Raw genomic sequence first — 22,896 nt, 5'->3', positions numbered from 1 at the left:
GGTTCAATCTTCTCTCAAGTTGACATATTCCCAGTTATTGGTATGAGTGATTTGACATTCAAACCTGGACATTTAAGATACTAAGAGATAAGACTTCTGGTTTTTTAATCCTGTATTTTGCAGACCTCCTCTATTACCACTCGGTATGGGACACAAGGACACTGCCAGGTGGAGCTGGAAGTCAGGGTCCTCACTGGTCTCCACTGACACCTCAGGGAAAGGGGCACCCTGTGATTTCCAGGAGGCTGGCAGTTCCAACTCCCTGCTGGGGCTTTGCTGCTCCCACGCTGGTTGGGAGGGGACAGGGGACAGGGTGTGTGACCACTGCTGCCCACATGGTGTCACTGACAGCGAGGTGAGGAGATGCCGCTGCTGAGTATGCTGAGCGCCCACACTCTCCACCAGGGCTCTTGAGAGGGGACAGACCTCATGACCACTCCATGGGGACAAGGGCCCCAGCTCCTGACTTAAGATTCTTTAACAATACCTCAGCAAGGCTGTGGGGGATTCTGTGGTGTTCAGTTAGAGCAGAGTGGTTCTTGTTTTAAATTTTTCTCTCTTTCCAAGATTAACCTTTTTGTGAATCTTTTGGCTAAAAAGAGAAGATTCTGGGGAAACTTTTCTTGTCTGGGCACATTGGCATTTCCAGGTGCCAGCTTCTTGAGCCCAAGACTGGGATCCACAGCTAAAAGACAACCCAGGGACTGCACAGCTGTACCATTCCCCAGACTCCAAGGTCTCCAGCTGGTCTGTTTTTTTGCTCCACCTTTCAAGATTTCACTTTATATTTTCTTTATACATAGTGTCCAGGGGTTGTTGGTTGTACTCAGCAGATACAATAGGAAAATATACATTTACTCCATATTTCTAAAATCCAAATCCAAACTTAGTTAAAAAGAGCATTTCTGGTTATTCTCAGCATGTGAGCTGATCTTCAATAAGCAAATCTGCCATTACCAAAAATAAAGACCTTGGTCATTTTTTTCCCCAAAGTTCTCATGATTCATACTGATAGTATCCGCCCTGGTTTGCCCTTTATAAACGTAACTCTCTTAACTTCCTCCTGAAGATGAGTTTCTATATTCTCTCCAAAAAGAATGAAAAAGAAACTGAACACATTCAGTGTGGAGAGCAAAAAATGCTAGTTAAAAAATTTATCCTCATTGGGAATTACTAACAAAAACCCATCCATTTTTCAAAAATGACATATGGATACCGGGTAGAAAAATTGTAAAAAAAAAAAAAAAAATCTGACAGAGATACTTTCAAAATTATTTATATGTAAGTATATGGTACTTAAGTAAATAAGTATGGTACTTAAGTAAATAATATGGTACTTAAGTAAATAAAAATAGTCTATTTTTATTTTTTGCATAATGTAAAGGAAATATTCTTACAAAAATAAAGGGCTTTTATTGGGTATTAAATTGATAATAAATATACCTGATTGTCTTGACATTTACATGAATTTCAATTACATAGGCAAAAACTCTTTAATTGCAACACCATAATAGAAAAGCTTTGAAATCAACACAAATGCCCATCAATAGAGAAACTGATGGAAAAACTATGGTACAGTAACACAATGCAGCAGTAAAACAATAGGAAACCTTTGTATGCACTGACACAGAAAGGTCTCCGAAATCCATCGCCAAGTAAACAAACTCAACAGCATGCTATGTAGTATTTCATATAAGAAAGGGTGGGAACAAAACTGCACATGCATATTTGGTGGTGTGCACACACAGAAATACAGGAACACGTAAGAACCTAATAAAGAACCTACATAAACACTGGGAAAGTGGAGAGGAGGGGAATAGAAATGGGTGGAAACAGGACCCTTCAATATAAACGCAGTCATACTACTGTAATTTCTGGATCATTTCAAACTGTTACCTATTGAAGGTTAAGTCTTACGGGAAAGAAAACTAGTTTCACTTTTTATCTTAAAGTAGAATTTTAAACCCAACCCACAGTATAATACTATGCAGACAGAAATCTCTGCCTCAGTCACTGTCTCTTTTTGGATGGTGAACCAAAGAATCCTCAATGCCCGCGTTTCTTCGCCTTGCTGGGCTCCATCCCTACAAACTGTAAACACCACAGAAACTCCTCACTGGAAGGGCCTCCATCCTGTCACCCATTCCAGCATCAGCCAGGAAAAAGGACAGGGAATGACCAGTGCAGAGCATCACGACTTGTGTAGCAAGCAGGCAAAGCTACGGTGCACGGCCTTCTTCCCCTGCTCTGACGCTGGCACAAACATCTCCCTGCTGACAAAGCACATACGGGTCCATGAGCTGTCTGCAACCGGTCTGGGAGCCATGTGAACTCTAAATGCACATTGGCGAATACGTGTATCATAATCTAAGTGAAGAGTAAAATTCTAAGAATGGCAATTGTTCTGCCAAAACTTCACTTATAGGAAATTGGTTTTGGAAAAATATATCCCCCCATGGACCATTTTTCAAAACTAGCTGCCTGAATCAAAAGAAAGTGGCTGGTCAAACTCATTTATCCTCACAATGAAATAATGCAACATGGCAATGAATAGGCTAAGTCAGCAGAGAATTTCATTCCCGCCCCAGTGGAAGGGTCAGTGCGATTCATTACCACAGAAACCTTGCTTGTTTCCTTACATACATCCTTGAGAGGCAGACTGCACACATTAATTAAATATGATTACTTTCCCCTGTACTCGAACTTCAGTAGCTTGAAGGGTGACTTTTACAAAAAAATTGAGAACCCAACAAACATTTTCATTTCTCTGCATTTTTAACATCTGGAGATGCTGGGCAGTGCCTGTGGCTCAAGGAGTAGGACCTCCGCCCCATATGCTGGAGGTGGTGGGTTCCAACCCAGCCCCGGCCAAAAACTGCGAAAAAACAAACAAACAAAAACAGAACACACATCTACTATCCGGAGATGCTCATTTAGGCAACGTGGCTACTGTGTTCGTGAAACCTGACATTTCCTGATGAAAACAGGACTACCAATTTTCTCTACTGCAAACTGGAAATTATACTTTAAATATTTATTAACAAGTAAAACTGAATATTGGGCACTAAAGTCTGCAGCAGTAAGGTGTGGACCCAACTTTCTAGCTTTTGTCCCACTCACTGGGAGGGAAAGGAGAGTGGTGTGGAGAGCGTGTTGGTTAAGAGAGCAGACTCTAGAACAGCTCCTGTGGCTCAAAGGAGTAGGGCACCGGCCCTGCCCCACATGCCGGAGGTGGTGGGTTCAAACCCAGCCCCAGCCAAAAAAAAAAAAAGAAAGAAAGCAGGCTCTGGAGTCTGAGTGGCTGCATTTAAGAGCCGCTTCCAAAGAACCCAATTGTGATCAGTCTCTTTGTGCCTCGGTGCTACAGAACAGTGTCTAAGAACAGGAACAATAACAGTACATACATCAAGACTTGCTGAGGCATAATTAAAATAATTCATGTAAACTGGTTCACACAGTGCCTGGCTTAGTCACTGCTCAATAAAAATCGTCTATTTTTATTACTCCCTGACAATACCTTACAGGGTAGTTTTAAGGCTCACACTACTGTCAGCTGGACTGCTTGCCGTCTCCATGGACACACTGCTGGCTGTGTCCTCCTGCGCTCTGTTCTTACTGTTCTCAGTCTGGACCATCCTACTGCTTATTGTCCGGCCTGAAGAAATCCTCTTTCCCTCCAAGGCCCATCGCATTCTGATCCGGTTAGCCAGGTATGGCTTCTCCACCCATTGCTCTTTGTTTGCAATTATTTTATTATACCCATTATATTAACCCTGACATCCATTACAGAAATGTACGGCCTCGTTTCCTTCATGGATAAGGACTGTGTCTTACCAGCTTATTTATTCTCTATAGTATTCAATAATCTGCAAGACTCATACTCAAAAGACCTCCGTTGGATTTGGTGGGTTGGTGGGGGGCGGGTGTTTTGAGATAGAGTCTCACTCTGTGGCCCAGGCGGGAGTGCCCTGCTGTCAGTCCACTCACAGCAACCTCAAACTTCTGGGCTCAAGAGATCCTCTTGCTTTCACTTTCACAACACCTGGCTAGTTTTTCTATTTTTAGTAGAGATGAGGTCCCACTCTTGCTCAGGTTGGTCTCGAACTCATGAGCTCAAGAAATCCACCTGGCCTTGGCCTTCCAGAGTGCTAGGATTACAGGTGTGAGCCACTGTGCCTGGTCTATATGTTGAATTTGAAACAGACATGCTTACTTGTGAAAATAAGTGAATATATCACTGATTAATAGGTGCTCTCTCAATGGATGTTTATAAAGATTAAATGAGAAAACGCACACAAGGGGCTACTAACAAGTTATTGTTATTATCAACACTTTAATATTTCTTTTCCTTTCTTCCACCTTATGTCTCTTCCTTTCATTCTCTCCCTTCCTTCCTTGTTAGGGAAAGGGTCTCTGTCACCCAGGCTAGAGTACAGTGATGTACTCACAGCTCACTGCAGCCTCAAACTCCTGGCGTAAGTGATTCTCCTGCCTCAGCCTTGGAGTCCCCGGATGACAGGGGTGAGCCACTGTGCCCAGCAACAGCTAATATTTCTTCAGTTACTGTGTCCCTAGCATTGTATTAAGTGCTCTACGTATGTGAACTCCCTAAACCGGGGCTTAATGCAGTAACTTTTCATTCACCTTGCACACAGTAAATGAGATATTTAATGACTGTTGAAGAAAACTAGCTCTGACATGGCAAATTTAAAAGTAACACAACTGGCCATATTATTAGTTAATCTGCTAGATAATGAAATTCTTAATATTTTATAGGGTAGTTTTAAGGATTAAAATAATTCAAGGTATGCAAAAGTACAGGGAACTTGCAAATCTTAAAAAAGAAAAGTAGTTCTACCCATACTAAGAGATGAGAGCGGATAAAAATGGTATGGAGAACTTCTATAAGCCTAATACCCTTAAATACAAAATAGGCCAATAATTGAACCTCCTACAAGAGCTGTGAGGATTAAATCGATGATGCCAGTAAAGTGATTAGAATGTCACAATAATGAACCATGTATCTGCCTAATTTGTCTTTATCACGAGATAGACACCCAATTATCTAACACTGTAAATGAAGATCAAGAACCACGATGGGTCAACTAAATCCAGAGTTGATACAAATCTTCTCGGGCACAAAGTGCTCTAAATTCTTGCCAATGTGAAAATACGGGAGGTTAGTTTCATCATCTCATTACCCTTTTTTTTTTTAACAACAAACAGGAACGCCAATGAATAGCGAACGACCGAAAAAAGCATCAAAAAAGAGACTGTGAAAGCTCAGATAAGCCACAAAGCACATATTCATTTCCCAAAGTGAATTTCTGCAGGAACTGAAATGCCTAATTCAGCTCCCCATATGTCACTGTCAAGTCAAATGAAAAACAAATTATTAGATTTTTGTGCAATGCTTTCTTTTTTATCTTACAGATAAAATTTTAATTTGTTTTTCTGTTCATTGTAGCCTTCCCCAGTGGTAAAATGAGGAAATAAAGCACTGAGATCTGAAAGGCAAAATGCCACAGGATAGCAAACAAATTGTGTTTTCTTTTTCCGGGCATAATTATGTAAGTCATTTAATAAGAATAGAAAAGATATTAAAGGAATCATTTAAATAAAATGTAAAGGGAGATTTAAAGCTCCTTTTAGTGAGTCCAGTTCCCTGGCATCGCATTATGAATCCCTTTAAATATAAAGATATACAAAGCTGGAAATTTTAAAATATGACGACACAGATGGAAACTAAAAATGTTTTGCAATGATTCATATGCGTAATTCATTGCACTTATAAGCATTTCCTTTTTAAAATCTGTATTTGTAAGGGCACTAAAATAATCAGTTTCTCAAAATAATTCCAAGGCATTAATGAGATCTCCTACCAAAAAAATTACTCCCCAGACTAGAAGCCTAAATATGCATGTCATCTGTTTTCTATCAGTACGATCCTGGCATTGAACGCTGTGTGTGGAGACGGAACAGGCAGAGGCCAAGTGCCGATGCCCTTCAGTCCCGACGTGGAGCTGCTCATACAGAATAGCACGCTTTAAGCTTCCAGAGTCTGTTGCCTAGAAAAACTATGCAATCATGAAAGCCCTGTTAAGTGGGATAACATATTTAAGGCATTTATTTCCAAAATAAATTGGCAGAGACTGATTCTGATTGCCAAATTTAAACCTTGTCTATGAAAGACATTAAAGAAAACTATCATATATTACCATTAAGAATTTATGAAGAGAGCAGCATTTTAATATCCTCCGAGAATAGGAAAGCCATAATTTCAGAATAAATGGCCAGTTTTGTGAATCAAATAAATTTAAGCTCAATTCATTACAGCGTTCTCATCTTTCCTTATATGGAATCGGCCCTTACAGCGTTCATCACAGATTAGCACCATCTGCAGTTCAATATTTTACAATAACTAACAGAGGGTACGAAACGTACCAAAAATCCCATCATCTCCAACTGGGGTATTAATTTTTAATGTAACATGGTTCAAACAACTATTGTTTAGTATATATTCTCAATGGTTGAATTAAAAGAACATACACTGAAACTGATTTTCTGGACTTCCATTCATTGTAATAAAATTAGAATTTTTGTTAAGAAAATATTATCAAAATTTATTCACACAGTGACATTCAATACCCAGACCAATTTTATTTTTGTAGGAATTTTTTTATATGCAATGTTAAAACTGTCATCTACTGCTAGGATGCAATATGGTTGAAACTCTAAAAGAAACAATTAAAGTATGAATATGTAAGGATAATATCTATAAGATTAGCCCATATGATCCAATTACTCAGAGAAGCATGTGGATAACACTCTCTGGATGGTGAATTTTTCAGACCATAACTTTTCCTTCTCTTCTGCTGCCTCTACATGGATTAATTAACTGATCCTCTATATGGATTAATTAACTGATCACACACCTGCATCTTGATTAAAGGGCTCCCATATTTAGGTAGACAATCTTGAGCATTTTAACTTTGTTACTGATCAGAACCTAAATTTTAAAATTTTATATTTAAAAATCTTAGCTAAAATTTATCTCTGCTGGTACTACAGACTTTAAAATTCCAAGCTTCTAAGCTTTTAAGAAAGTATGTTACTGTGGCTAACAGCACAGGCTCTGACTCAGACTGTTTGAACCCTGGTCCAGCACTTACTGTATTGTTATTATTACAATACAGTAACAATATTACTGTATGGTTATTAATATAATATCATTATTACTGGACTGTATTATTATGCTACAACTTATTCCCAGATACTTGAAAAATCCACTGCACATATGGAAGATTATCAAAAGAGCTGAACATAGTTTAAGTACATTACTGATCACCTTCTAACAGATAAAGTCATCCGATAAGACATGTTCAAAGAGTTAAAAAAAGAAAATGTGTAACTGCAAGGAAAAGTATTTTTTACAGTAAATGGTATCAGTTTTCCCCATCCAACAAAACCATTAAGGCCTGGAAGGTTAGCAGAAAATCTGAGCAGCAAGAACGTTCTCCTCTGAAAGCCAAACTCACCCCCTGTTCATCCAGTTTCATGAGTTGCTCTGTGACCTTGGGGGTGTTGAAGGCCAACCGCAGGCACTGGACGTTGAGCTCGGGAATCACGTGCTCCAGCACTTCCTTCAGGGGCAGTCCCCTGGCTGTCGAGTGCTTGGCTGTAGAGGGAATGGCGTCCTCCAAGACTGAGCCTCTGAGAGTCATGAGCTGGAAGAGACACAGGGGCTGTGGTGAGGCTTCTCCAGGACGCAACAAGACTGAGTGCATGTCACTGGCACTGCAGGCCTAGACTGTGGGCTCCTTATGGGCCTGGGGAATGACTTTCCACTGGTTGTATCAGTAGAGCACCTCCCTACACTGACCTCCTCCTTGAACTGACCTCATTTTCCCGGACCAGACGTGCACCATATGTACCTGTCCGTACAATGGGCCAAATTCCTTCTGCTGACCACTTCCTTGTGTTGACCAGTTTGTTGCAGTCCCTTTGGGTCAACTTATATAAGTTCAACTATATATGAAAATCAAGGCCCATACTTCAAGAAGAGCTAGGCAAGTCCAAAGGCACTCAAAGCGTTCTGATGATATTAAATGCCACATACAGCATTTCCTTAAAGAGATCACTAAACACCTAGGTCTCTACATGGCTATGTAATGCCCCAAGCACATAACCAGGAAATTAAGGAGGCATCCCAGCACAGTATCTGAAGGATAAGGACTCAGAATTTGGATATTATACCTTTTTGAATTACAAGAGGTCAGGGCAGGATAAAGTTTCAAATTTCATAGTGCATAGCTGACAAGCATAAACTATTCAGACCCAAATGCTGCCACAATAAGACAGTGATCATAGTTAGCACAGCAGCGCAGGCAACAACACTTAAAATCACTGTAGATTTTCCCTTATTTCTTAAAATACCTTCCATTCTTAAAATACCTTCTGTTAAAACCTTAAGCAAAAGCATTTCCCTGTGTTATGATTTGTCAGAGCAAAGTTAATCAGACACGAAGCCTAAAGTAGTTTTAATTATTAAAATTTTCCATGCTACAAGATTGTTAACATAATGTTTTTATTTATATATATATATTTGCAGTTTTTGGCCGGGGCTGGGTTTGAACTGCCACCTCTGGTATATGGGGCTGGCGCCCTACTCCTTTGAGCCACAGGCACTGCCCTGTTAACATAATTTAAATACTGTACAGCCACATAAGAAAAACCCATCAAACAGGCTATTGGGCATTATGCTGCATGAGAGTTACCAGAGCCAGTCGGGGAGAGGGGCTCACATTGAGGGACTTGTGGTGTGTGAGAGGCCGAGGTCAGAAATGCACAGGGCAGTGGGAGGGACGCGCACTGGGGGAGGCAGGACAAGGTGAGGTCCTGAGAGGGTCTGGGGCAGAGAAGGATCAAGTGGTTCCAGGCATACAGAAAGGCCCCAGTGGAAGAGGTGGCATTAAAAAAGGGCTATGAAATACAGGAATAATTTCTATGAAAAGAAAACATCAGAACAGGGGCAAAGATTTGGAGACAGAACAAACCAGGGTGTGAATGGGAAAGAGGGATTGTTACAGCTGGGCCTCAGGAGAAGGCCAGGTGGGGTGGAAAGTGAGGGGGTTGGCAGAGCGGGGAGAGCAGAAGGCCCGAACCGTGATGACTGCCGCTTCTGGTCTTTGCTTGCAGATCGAGAATACCCCTAGCCTTGTGGTTCGCTGTCCCAAGGTGCGGTTCTCTCAGGAAGGAATGAGCCTGATAACCAAGGCACAGAAGGATAGCGGCTGACTTCAGGAAAGCCAAAGCAGACGGGAACTGGGTGACTCATTTTTCACATCCGAATCTCCAGCGTTACTGATATTTTTGTTAATGACTTCCAGAAACGAGAAGTGAGTCCTCATAAGTACTTGTGTTCCTATGCTTAAAAACACATGGCACAGGCGGCGCCTGTGGCTCAGTGAGTAGGGCCAGGCCCCATATACCCAGGGTGGCAGGGTCCAACCCAGCCCTGACCAAACTGCAACAAAAAATAGCCGGGCGTTGTGGCGGGTGCCTGTAGTCCCAGCTACTCAGGAGGCTGAGGCAAGAGAATGGCCTAAACCCAGGAGTTGGAGGTTACTGTGAGCTGTGACGCCACAGCACTCTACCAAGAGTGACAAAGTAAGACTGTCTCAAAAAAAAAAACAAAAAACAAATGCCACAAGTTCTGTTCATAAGTAAACTGTCAGGCCTACAAATGTATGTAAGGTCTTCTTCTGTGGATGCTTTGCGATGTTAATGTCTAAAATGAAGGACATTTGTTTGTATTTCTGTTATCTTGATGCCATTTACAGTAGCCACTGCGGTGTCACTGTAATGACCTTGTTTTCTTTTTCCTTGATGTATTTATCAGTGGGAAAAATAAGTAACAGGAGAAACCCCTGATACAAATTACATCTTATTTCATTATATATCTATAAACTGGTCCAACAGAAACAGTGAGGTAACTGTCCCACAAAGTCCAGGAGCTAGAAACAGGGACCAACATCCAGCAGCATTTCTATCAAAACCCTTATGAAAAATATGACAATTTAACCACATTTAAGGATTAATTTTTACTGGAAGAAAATTACACAAAAGCTAGTGGCAATTAAATAAACATTAGAGGGAGGAAAGGAAGGAGCAAGGGAGGGAGGAAATGGGGAGAAGAGAGAGAGGGAGGGAGGGAAGGAGGCAGGTGGAGGGAAGGTGATGCTTCTGGAGTCAGGCACAGGATAAGGGAAGAGCTCAAAGGTAAACACTACTTCGGGTTTACTTCCTAGGGAGGGGGATAAAAGCTAACAAAGTAAGTACATAATACAGTAGAACTTCTGTAAGTTGTATAAGACAGTGTTAATTTCAATGAAAATATAGCACTGAATTGGATACAAAATGGCAAGGGAGTAGAAACTAGATCCTGTAGCTAAGGCAGGTCCCTGCGATTTAGAAGTGAAGGCCAGAAGGAAAGGAGGCAGGAGATGCCTGGGGGAGAACCAGAGAGGGGCGTTTCCAGGAGCATCAGAGCCCTGGGGCAGAGAGGAGAAAGAGGCACCCCCGGCTGTTAGAAAGGGAGCCAGGAGGCCTTACCAGAGGAGATGGGAAGGAGAACTGGGGCGTAGGTGTACACAGTCTCCCAGGACAACAGGGTCACTGGCTTTTTCTCACAGGGATATAGAGACAACATGGTGGACTTTGAACTGAGTTATGGCAAGATCTGGATTATATTTCCAAAGGACGCCTGCCGGGCAGAAGCAAAGAGGCCAGTTCTCAGAGCAAGGCTAGGATTAGGCCTAGGCGGAGGGTGTGGGAGAAGTGGTTGAGTTACAGATGTATTTTGAAGACAAAAATCAATAAGTGTGGATGACAGGCCAGATCTGGGGGGCAAGAGAGAGATGAGTGAAGTGAGACTTCAATGATCTATCTATGGCCTGAGCAAAAGAATAGTAAGATTGCCATGAACCCAACAACTGAACCTAACAACCAGTGGTAATGGACATCTGACTTGAACCTTTGGTTAATCCAGCGGCTAAGGAAACAGACCCAAGGGACGCAGCTGACTGTAATGAGTCCCCAGGAAAAAGACAGAGCCCTGTGACCAGAGAACCGGAGGGAGGCACAAGTAGAGCACTTTGGGCCTGGACGGCGAGAGGGGAGAGGACAGAGGTGGGAAAGGATGAAGTTGTGTGGTTCACAGACCACAGCAGGACTCAGAGCAGACTTTAATGTTGCACAGAGAGGCTGGGTGGGATGTGGAGGGCCCACTTGCAAGGCACGCTGAGTAGGGAAGCTCCTGGAACCAATGGCAGGATCCAACAAAGAAAGAGCAGCCTTAAAAAACCTTAGCCTCTAGCGTGAAGGACGCAAGTGGCATGTGGCAAGAAGATGAATTTTTTTTTGGCGGAGGGGGGAGGCAGAATCTCACCCTGCTGCCTAGGCTGGAGTGCCTTGGTGTCAGCCTAACTCACTGCAACCTCAAATTCCTTGGGTCAAGAGATCCTCCTGCCTCAGCATCCTGAATAGCTGGGACTACAGGAGCCTGCCACAACACCTGGCTAATTGTTCTACTTTTAGTAAGGACAGGGTCTCACTCTTGCTCAGGCGGGTCTCAAACTCCTGAGTTCAAGCGATCCTCCTGCCTTGGCTTCCCAGAGTGCCATGATTATAGGCACAAGACACTACACCCTGCCAGATGAATTTAAATGGATAAAAACATCATAGAAAAGGAAAAATATGACAGGGACTTCAATGAGAGTGGTCTTGGGAAGGAAAAAAGAAAAGAACAAGACAGACAAAAACACTGAGAAATAAGGTAACTGAGGGTAACAGGAATCTGGTAGGACCTGGGAGTCAAGACACAGCAACTCCCTACACACACACCCAGATGCTCGCAGGAGACTTTCCACTCCTTAACCATTAGCTCTGACGGGGAGAAAACGTACGTAAGAGCACGTTAGTCCATTTCTCTCTGGCCACTATAAATAACTCAGTAGATATTAAAGTCTTGCCTTTAAAAAGCCTATTTTTAATTTCCCCTGAGTTCAAGCTTAGGGACAATTACTAAGTGAAGATAAACCCTGAAATTTGCTTTGCATTCAATAGGGGGAATGAAGCCAAGTGCCCTATTTAAACTAGTTTCAAAACCATTATTTTCTAGATAGCTCAGGGGAGTATCAGGCTTAATGCATAACAAAAATCCTAAACTGAATTAGGAGCTGAGACACAATAAATTGATAACTGGCCCAATTATAGATGCTTAGAAAAAACTTGAAGAAACTCCTAGTCCCAAACTTGCTCTTGAGTTAAAAAAAAAATACCCTGTAGGTTATTTTCTTGATTTTTTGACTTCTTTTTTAACCCAAGTTTCATTTTAAAATAAAGACTCACATAATTATGCATATTTTGATTCCTAAAGGGCTCTCAGAGCCTGTTTCATCACAGTTAGACAGTGCCTGGTTCAAATGGGCTACACTCTAGGTCTCAGTGAGTAGGTCCAGATTGTAAGCTGGGTCATCTTCCCTCTTCTTTGATCAAGAAAGGACCGAATTGACAGCTCAGAAGAGCAGATTAAGTCTTCAGTGGCCCCTCTTATCTGTACCCTGGCTCCTCAGGTGGCTCGGTGCCTCCGGCTGGCCCAAGCAGGAGATGCAGTGGGATGTCCTGGACTTCTGAAGGCTTCAATTTCCTTGGGCCGGTACTTGATATGAAGCCAGAAAAGTGGATGCAAGGTGGAGTCTGAGAAGCTGAGCTGAAGCAGGACAGCTGACCCAGCCCGCTCAGCCTTCCCCACACCTTCTGTGATTATCAAGTTAAGGTTTCACTATGCTCGTGAGGGTGTTCATTGCAGGAGACTCTGAGGGGTAGTCACACAGAGACAACAGGTTTTGTTGTAGTGGTACAGGTTACTTTAATGATATGTTTTCTCTGATGATTCTCTTAGATTTTTTTTTTAAAGTAAAATCACCTTTTTATTGTTTAAACATTTTGCACTGTTAGAAAGGAGACTACTTTCATGTTACTTCCTATAAGACAAAGTTAAAATTTTCTAGGTTGGTTTCCTTGTATTTCATTATAAAAATTATTAGAATTGTAACCGAGGCAGAACAGAATTGAGAGGCTACGCTCAGTGCTCTCCAGAATCCCTGGCCTTCTGACCAATAAAGCTTGTGGGACCTGAAACCCCATCTCTGCAGATTGGCTAGGGAGTGACAGGTGAATGGACCCTCTTCGTCTAGCAACAAATAGACATATCTTTCCCTGGGTCAAAACTCCCATTCATTTATTGCATGTATCCAGAGCTACATGGGAAGCACAGATTAGGATCCACCTCCATCAATGAATGAAAAGGGCCTTGGGTTGGCCAAAGACACCTGGAACCACGTGCTATCACACGAACGGCTCTGCTAGTGCCAAGCCTCTTCCCCCACTTCAGTTAAGCCTCAAACCTCTCTCATTTGCAACTTACCTCACTAGTTCTAAAAATTATTCGGTAGTTGTATGGAGATCCATTTTCTTTCATTTCTTCTGGTTTCTCTCTTCGAATGCTCACAGCCACTGGACCAAGATTCTCATCAGCCCCAAAATAGTTCCAGTGTTCTTAGGTAAAAGAAGACAAAACGGAGTCAAAAAATTTCCTAACACTTAGAAAATGTTACATGAGGCTTGTTATTTTAGATCATCACTTGGAAATCATAGCAGTAAAGTATAAACATTTGACCAATATTACCATTCTTCAGTAAATTATAGAAACAAAGACTTGCCAGCACAGGTTTAGTTCCAGAGGTTAGGTAACGCTGAATGGAGGTGGCCTATGGTGTTTGTGTTTTCTACAAATTACTACTCTACTATTTCTGAAAAGGATTTTCTGTGTTCTCCCTATATTCCACCATTGGAACAGGCTACATTGCGTGTACTTCCTCGTCTAACAAAATGTTCATGTCAGGGCTTTTTAGCTTATGTTAAAAAAAAAAAAAAAAAAAAACCTACTGAGAATAGAGTTTGAAAAGGGAGGGATTTCCCCCAGATTAAAAGAGATTTTCCTGGATTGGAGAGAGGGTAAAGGAATGTTTCTGAGTCACTGAGCTGACTCTCTGCTCACAGGCAGCCCACGTAAGATGGAGAAGGGGCTCAGAGGAGAGAATTCCAAGGTGCTCCAGGGAGGCAGGACCCAGCGCTCTGGGCTCTACACAGAGCAGCCAGGTGACTGGTGAGCCAGGATCCTGGCCTCCAAATCCCGCACTGCCTAAGGTCCCCAATCTTAGCAGGAAGCCTCCCAGTGACTAGTGTTGAATTTACCTTTTTCCTGGCAAAAAGGTCAGTATCAAAATTAAGTTAATTTGTAGAAAATGTTTAAAAGTGATATTTACTATGGGTCTAAATACATCTTTAAAAAATCAAAATTGTTGATAGGTCCATGAGATAGAGAAGAGAAAGCTGATAAAACAGAAAAATATGAAAAGCGAGAGATGTAATTTTCGAACTTCCCAAACACTTTCACATTGTTCTATTTCATTTACATCTGACATCACTAAATGACTAAGTTGTGACATGGCACGTTATTCTCGTATGAAGTGAATATTTGAACATGTTATTTCAATACAGAAGATGTATTTGAAAATCTATGAGAATAATAATAATAGCATCACAAATCTAATTGCATAGTTCTGAAATTTAAGTAATGCATACGAAAATACTTTTCAAAGTACTATGAAAATACTTCACAAGTAATACATATGAAAATACTTTGCAAGGCATGGTTACAAAAGATAGTTATAAATATTGAGGGCTGTTTAAGAATATTAACATGATCCATGGAAATTCAAAATAAGGAAATCACGATGAGAATACAAGCAACAAACATCTCATATGGACAGCTGAGAAATGAATTAATAGGAGTCCCTAAATTCATGTATGAACACTCGCATACACCCTCAAAGCACAGCGCATGAGAATCACACTCAGATTATTCACTCTTACTTTGCACACAATTCTAATCAAGCTTGGTTGTCTGGTCTTTAAGCCCACAGCTTTGTATCAGAGGTGTTGACAATTCTGTGTTGACAAAGTCCAGAGTGTGGGGCTGAGATAAACTTGCACGCAGACAGCAATGTATCAGGACAACTGACAACCAGACAGGCAACAGAAAGGGAGGAGACAGAAACAGTATCAAAAAGCAGAAAAGAACTTGAAGAAAAACAGGACAGCAGTCTGGGGCCACTTACTGAAGGAGCAAAGAGCTTAACACACTTCACTGACTTCAGAGGGTACTTTGATACAACAGCACAGAAGGATGGTGGATGCACTGGCCATGAGCATGATCTCTGATGAGCATTCAGGACCTGTCCCTTACGCTCAGAGACTCAGCTGAAACCTGATTTTCTAGAAACTCCTCAAACACAATCTCACATACCTCAGGTGGGATGGCTGTTCTCAGCTGCTGGAGAAATTCACAGATACAGGGCTGCCATCAATTCACTGCCAGTAACATCAAGTTGTCCCCTTCCTCAACTTTCCCTGGTCAGCTCTCTCCACAGCAGGTGTTGCCAACATTCCCCATTCTCCCTCAACCTCCCCCTACCTCCTTTCTCCTCACTCTGGGCAAATGACCAGACAATACATCTATTATCACAAAGGAAATCAAGAAGCCATTCAGAAGCAAACTTTCTCCTCACCCACGCCAACTCACCTGCACCCAAACTCTCACTTCCTCTTCTCTCCATCCTGACTCTGCTCCTTCCACCTCTCCAGATCACGATCTTCCACATCTCCCTCTACGTGTTAATTCCCATCATCATTTAATCTCCCTTATATATCCACTTAGTCTAAACTCCTATCACCCTTCAGAACTGAAGAGTTACCACCTCTTTCCTTTCTTCCAGTGGAAACTTCTTGAAACAGCAGCCTGATTTCTCCCTTTAGAATGTGCCTTCCAGCTCGGCGCCTGTGGCTCAAGCGGCTAAGGCGCCAGCCACATACACCTAAGGTGGCGGGTTCGAATCCCCAGCCCGGGCCCGCCAAACAACAATGATGGCTGCAACCAAAAAATGGCCAGGCGTTGTGGCGGGTGCCTGTGGTCCCAGCTACTTGGTAGGCTGACGCAGGAGACTGGCTTGAGCCCAGGAGATGGAGGTTGCTGTGAGCGTGATGCCATGGCACTCTACCCAGGGGGATAGCTTGAGGCTCCGTCTCAAAAAAAAAAAAAAAATAGAATGTGCCTTCCGACTTCCATTGCACACAGGTCACCAACATTAACACAAATGGTGTTTGTGGTTCTTCCCTTGCTCACTCCCCATGGCATCAAACACAGATGGTCACTGCGTTTGTCCTTACTTCCTGGTCCCTAGGACATCACCCTCTTCGGATTTTCCTAACCTCCACTCTGGCTGTTCTTGCTTAGTTTCTCTTCCTTTTCCTATCTAAATATTCCATCCACACTCCAAACTTCAACTGCCATCTCCACGTTGACAGACCTCAAAGGTGCCCACGTCCATGCCATGCATCTACCTAATGGAACTCTGTCCCAGAGGAGCCCATGTAGCCGTTCTGCAGCTCCAGTCCAGCAACTGCTGCCACATCCACACAGCGGCTCACGCCAGACCCACTGCCATGCCCTGTGAATTCTAGTTCCTAAATATCTCTCCATCTGTCCCCTTTTCCTCTCCCCTGGCTACTGATTTGTCCTGGTCATCACTTGTCTGAGTGTTTGTGATGGTCTTCAAGCTGGTTTGTTTTTACCCAGATTGTGCACACAGAGGCCGCAGGATCCTTAGAAAATGCAAATCTGACCAACCACTACTCAGCTTAAAATCCTCAGATTCTCAGATACTTTTCATGGCTTCCAAAGGTCCTTAGAATCTGTCTCTAGCCTATCACTTCAGCCTCAACTCAGAACTTACTTTCAAAATCTCAACTGAGAACCACCTAACTTGAACGTCTCTGTCAGTTGTTCAAACTTACTATGCATTTTCTGATGTGGGAAATGCTGCCTGGAATAGTCTTTCCAATACTCCTCTTTATCTGGCTAAACCTTCCCAGCTTTTAGGTGTCATGTGACCACTTCTAACAGAGGGACTGAACACTGGAATGAAATGTGAGCGTTTACTTTGCATATGGATATTAATAATTTTAAAGTGTCATGAATTCATAAAACCATAAATTAGTGATACCAAACATCTACTGTATCTCAAAAACAAAAATTTAGAAATATGATAAAACAAAAATATACAAATGTATAAAATATAATTCAGCACAAACATTTCAGTATTACTGGGAGAAAAATAAAAATACCATATAAAATTAACTAACATTAAAGACTAAAAGAAAGAATACTTTGTTAATAAGAAAAACTATAAAATTAATGATCATTTAAACTTTTTTTGGGGGGTGGGGGGTGTGTCCTCATCAAAATCTGACTATTTTTTTATGTAAATATTCCCAGCTGTTAAAGTAGCCTATTTTTATGTGGGGAGAACTGTGATGGGATAGTTATAAAACAACTTCTAAAACTTTCTTCAGACTCTATCTTCAAATAAATCCATCCCTGGTTTGATAATGCTAATAAGATCTTTCTGAATTTGTGTTTATGCAGAAACAGTAAGTTTTTGTTTTGTTTTTTTTAATTGAAAAAGGGCTCTAACTATTATTTCCAAAGCAGCTTTTCCAGCTTGTTTTCATCTCCTCAGTTCCACAGGCACAGATGGAGATTCTGGTCCAGTTTCCTGCATTGAATTCACTACTATCACCATCTAACTCCATGTATTCAAAAAGTCTTCCAACTTGAATAAAAATAATTTTTATTATAAAGGCCTTGTTTTTGGTCCATTGCCCATTTTTTTTCTGCTCCTGAGGATTATGGAGATAAATTCTTCCCACATGAACACAAGTTTATTCAATTCAAAACCCTAATGCAGAGTGTTGGAGAAGAGCTTGGTTCAGCAAATCACCTTGAATTTTTGAGTTCTTAAACTTGGAACTCAAGACAAATGATTCAGTGTTTCTTTGTTCGTTTGTTTTTTAATTAAAATAACAGGCTTTTAGGAATATCCCTCAGTGCTGGGCTGACTAGGGTCCTTCCCTTTCACTGGCCCGCACCCCCCCTTCCTCTGGGACCAGCCCCTGCACAGCACGGCCAGACTCTCCCCTAGATGCAGCATTTCCCTCCAGCCACCTCCCTCCTCTCTGCCTGGTGAGGATATCCATCAGCCGCAGGGATTCTTCCAGACAGATTCACGTCTTTCATTGGGAGTAGAAAAATGGTTGTGGTGGTGGTAATGCATGTGGGGGAGACACAGAGGAGAGCATTACAGACATGGCAGGTCAAAGGAAAGCCAAGAAAGACTTAGATGAAGAAGGTCAGAGGAAGAATAGGGGAAGGGACGAGGAACTGGAAACTCAAACACTGTACAAAAAGCTGCTGGTGGATAAAGACGGAAGCTGAAATACAGATATTACTCCAGCAAAAATACTATGACTGGAATGCCAAACACCAACACAACAATCACCATATTAGAGTGAGATAAGACAGAGAGTCAAAGCACTCTGCCAAGCGCTCAAACATTCACATCAACCATGAACATACAGGCAGGCATTTCCTTCTTTTTCCCAGATGCAACAACTCCAATTTAGAGAGGATAAGTCACTTAGCCTTAAGTAGTATATAGCAGTACCAGACTCAAATGCTTTAACTACTTATTTCAAAGCTCATTTTCTTAGCCATTATCCACATTATATTCCCATAAGTCTCTAAAATTTTATTACAAATAAAATTTGGTGCCTAAGCGGATAAACTATAACTATCCATTATAAAATATCAAATAAAATTTGGAGCCTAAGTGGATAAACTATTTATCTAGTCGGATCACACACAATGCATTACTGCTTGATGTGCTTATAGCCAAGGCTTCACTGTGTTGAAAGGAGAAACAGCAACGTTATATCCATACATGGCTCATCTGCTCCCACGTCTACCCTTCACACTGAACATCTGAACAAACGGTTAGCCTGGAGTTTTCGTATTCATCCTGGTACTTGAGTTTTAAAAAGGATGGCACAAAAACATTCTTCATTAGAACATTCTAGATAAATACCTGTATTTTTTATTTATTCATATAAAAATTATAATAAAAATTTCATATTCTTGGGAGAAACAGTAAATAATTCAAAGCTCCCAATTAGATCAGGAACAGTCCAATCACCTTGTTATAATTTGGGAATGAACACAAGACTAAAAAACTGAAGCCTATCATTTTACTTGTACAGGAGTAAAGGAAAACCCGACTTACGAGAGTTACAGGGTTTCAGGGGAGCAATTTTTGGATTGCTCGTATCCACAGGCTATGTAATAATACTTCAGTTGTTTGTTTGCCTAGTATACCAGCATGATCTGGACTGAATGTAATTATCAACAGTAAAAATGCATTTTTACTTTTTATAAATAATTTGTAAAGTTGTCATTTATGGCTTAAAAGATCTGTCTGCGATTGTTAATTTGTGCTTTTAAATAGGGAAGTTAGACATCATAAACACATATCAAAGAGATGCAAAGCAGGTAAAACTTAGCTATTCTCTTCACGACTAACACTATTAGAAACAACATTTCTGAAATGAAAAACTGGTAGTTGATAGGGATGTGATACACTCTGATGCTGTGGGCAGCGCTGTGGATCAATAACAACTGCTCTAGAAAGTAGTAGGGTAAAATATGCTGCAATCACAAAAGTGTTCACAATCCAATCTTAGAATCACCCTCATTGATTACACAAAAGGAGTAATGAACCCTCTTCCGTTTCGGGGGGAGGGATGCTCTCCATGAATGGGTGTGGGGTGGGGAGGTTGGCACACCATTTGTGTGTTGGACATAACCACAAGACAAACTCCACCTAACAAAATCAAATATTTTGACCCTCACATTAACCTCAAATAAATTTACTTAAAATTAAAAAGAAAAAAGAAGGAAACGCTTCCATTTTCTCTAGAAAAGACAGACATGTCAGTGCACAGAGGGGATGTTAGGGATACAAGTTGTAAGCAGACAGACTTGGACTTGATTACGTATCAGCAAGGAGTGAAAAGGGACAATTTTAATAGTTTGGATTAATTTTTTTCACCATTTTTAATATTTTAGACTTCTTTTTCTTAGAAATAGTCTCCTTGGTTGGTTACAGGTGTGCCACTGTCAGTACAGTTGACAACACGAACTTTGACTCAATGTCTCATTAGTTTAACATTTTCATTAGAAAGAGAATTTGGATAAAACCAGGAAGACCGTTCACCACAGTATGTTTCTATAAAATTGCTCATCTCTGCTACTAGGCTCAAACCATTCAGATAATTTTTGCGCAACTTACTACATCTTAATATGGCTTATAAATAGGTTAGAAAGAGGACAGGACCAAAAGATACGAGAATTACATTTTGAAGAAGAAATATATTCAGCTTTTAAAATGAAACATAGCTTCGCCCCAGTGGAGGTAATAAGAGGCTCTCTTTCTGGGAAGTGTACTGCTTGCAAATTCTCAGTCTCTGGTCCCCGAAGGGCTCAACCTAATTATAAGGGTGGAGGTTCTATAAGAACTAAACAGCCTAAGATTTTACACCATAATCAAAAGCAGCAGAGTAATGGATGGGGATATTCACACAGGGCTGGCCACATGCCAGAACACTACGCTAAGCTTATAATTATTATTGCATAAGAGTAATTGCCCACATTTACAAAGTGCATAGAACTGAGGTCCCAATTCGTCTTTCTACAGGTAACTCTTAAAAAGTGGTATGTTCCACTTGCCAAAATTGGATGGAGTTTTGGCATTTAAAACAGCATCTGACTAAACATACCCTAGTAGGCGCTAACTTCCAATTAATAGGTAAACTTTATTATGAAGTTATATTAACATTAACATATTACATCAAAATGATTAAAGAAAAAATAGAAAGAAAACTCTATTTGAACTAAAGGGAAGATAATGAAATGCAGAATCATAATGAGATGTTTTCATTGGCTGCTGTCAAATCAGTCTGTAACAAATGGCTAACAATTATATTTCTAAAAATTCAACCTCACTGGGGATCAAAGAAACAGAGTATCTTTTCTTGGCCTATAACAAATTGTTCAAAAATAAAAACTGTAAACATTCAAAATAGTCAAGAGAATGTTAAACTACATAGTCTTAAACATACAGGGGAAGTCTCTGGTCTAAGTTTTCTTAAGAGCAACACGGCAACAAAAATCAAGGCTCCTATAAAGTTCACATTCCATTTACAAGGCTCTTCTCTTATGGAAATAAATAAATATGTAGGGAAATTTTCTATAACATGGTTGTTTATATTTTAAAAAACAGGATTTTTAAAAATATTACTATATACAGAAATTAAAAATTTTATATTTTTAGCAACTTCAAACTAAAATTTAGCACTTCCACCAATTATGAATAGGCAACAAACTATAGTAATATTAGCTATACATGTGACTTTGACACCAATACAAATCATAATTTATCACATCATAGTTGTGGCACACATATCTGAAAATTATACCCATCACTACTTTGAAAGTGTGGTAGTTAACAAGGTCTCTTTTCATGAAATAAGAAATTTGCACGTATATTACTATGCAATAACAATTTCTGCAGCTTATTTCAATTATTTTTATTTTATGTACCTAAAAACAGCATTCTCAAGAGTGTCCCTATACTTTAGCAAACTGCCATAGGGGTCAATGAGGAAAAAAACCCCAACCAAAAACAAAACCAAGAACGTCTGATGTAAACAAGATGTAAATATCAAGAAATGAGAAAACCTGAATTTGCAACAGTTGAAAACTTTTAAATAAATATTGGTATACTCAATTATTGAACCATGAAAAAAATAAAAACTGCACTAAAAATGAATATCCATATATTAAAACTAAAAATAAAATCATTAGCACTCACAATTTTCTTTTAAATTTTTTTATAGTTTCTAATTTTTCTATAATGAATATACACGTAACTTGTATAATTGGAATATTTTTTAAAGCATAAAAAAAACATTTGGTTTGGTCAATGACTTTAAAGAATATGTTAAAAAGCACCATATTAACGCAGCTCTATTTTTAACATCAATACTAATTCAAATGTCAGCTTAGGATAAAAGGAGTATTTAACATCTAAATGGAAGAAATTCAATGCAACACCTGTCTCTAACTCAGTTTCTTTGTATTTAAAACATCCTTTGTACCTCCTTACCAAGGACATCACAGCAAGAGGTATTCCCCTGTGAGATTCTTTTGAAGAATTAGGGATGAAGTCCCTTAGAAGTAGCCAGAAACTCATTGAAGGCAGAAGTCACTGGTGCTCACAGGAACAGAGGCCACACTTGGTGTCCCAGACATTAGGCACAGCCCCTGTATTTGCTGACTGACTGTCCCTATGAATCCTAGAAGCTGTCAGTCCCTTCTCTGTCTCCACGTGCAAATGAATGGCCTCCCCATAAACAGGTGGGAGTTCCATCAGAAGACGGGAAAAGGAATGGCTTTCCCTTTTATTACTAGTTTGTGACAAGGGGATGATGGGCCTACTGGCGTCTGGAGTTATACTGAGTATGTATTTGGGGAGTAGGGACAGGTGTCACTATGAATGTTCTTAACTAGCACTGAACTAAGAGATCTAAAAGGGCCTGAGTTCTGAGGAGGCAAAACGTATGGCGGTCGGTAAGCACAGGAGTCGCTTCTGTGTCTCTTGGACCCAGGAAACTGGGTAAACATTAAAAAAATTGGTTTTCGGCTTGGCGCCTATAGCTCAACGGGCAAAGGCGCGAGCCACGTACACCTAAGGTGGCGGGTTCGAATCCCCAGCCCGGACCCGCCAAACAACAATGACGGCTGCAACCAAAAAATAG

General features: G+C 40.7%; 1 protein-coding gene across 10 annotated transcripts in view; it reads right to left on the bottom strand.

The window, feature by feature from the left end:
* SIPA1L1 (signal induced proliferation associated 1 like 1) overlaps window positions 1-22,896 on the bottom strand; it is a 385,188-nt gene that overhangs the window by 118,248 nt on the left and 244,044 nt on the right. For all 10 annotated transcript variants that reach the window (XM_023507644.1, XM_012812217.2, XM_023507649.1 and 7 more), the window contains 2 exons: window positions 13,490-13,620; window positions 7,539-7,727 (listed from right to left, as the gene is read on the bottom strand). In XM_023507644.1, coding sequence (XP_023363412.1) covers window positions 7,539-7,727; window positions 13,490-13,620 — 320 coding nt within the window. The remainder of the gene's footprint in view (window positions 1-7,538; window positions 7,728-13,489; window positions 13,621-22,896) is intronic.

This window comes from Otolemur garnettii, unplaced genomic scaffold (assembly GCF_000181295.1).
Source record: "Otolemur garnettii isolate 467f Iridium unplaced genomic scaffold, OtoGar3 scaffold00196, whole genome shotgun sequence".
In the NCBI taxonomy this organism is placed as follows: domain Eukaryota; kingdom Metazoa; phylum Chordata; class Mammalia; order Primates; family Galagidae; genus Otolemur; species Otolemur garnettii.
Note: the sequence above shows the minus strand (reverse complement) of the source record. Positions and strands in the feature narration are given on the sequence as shown.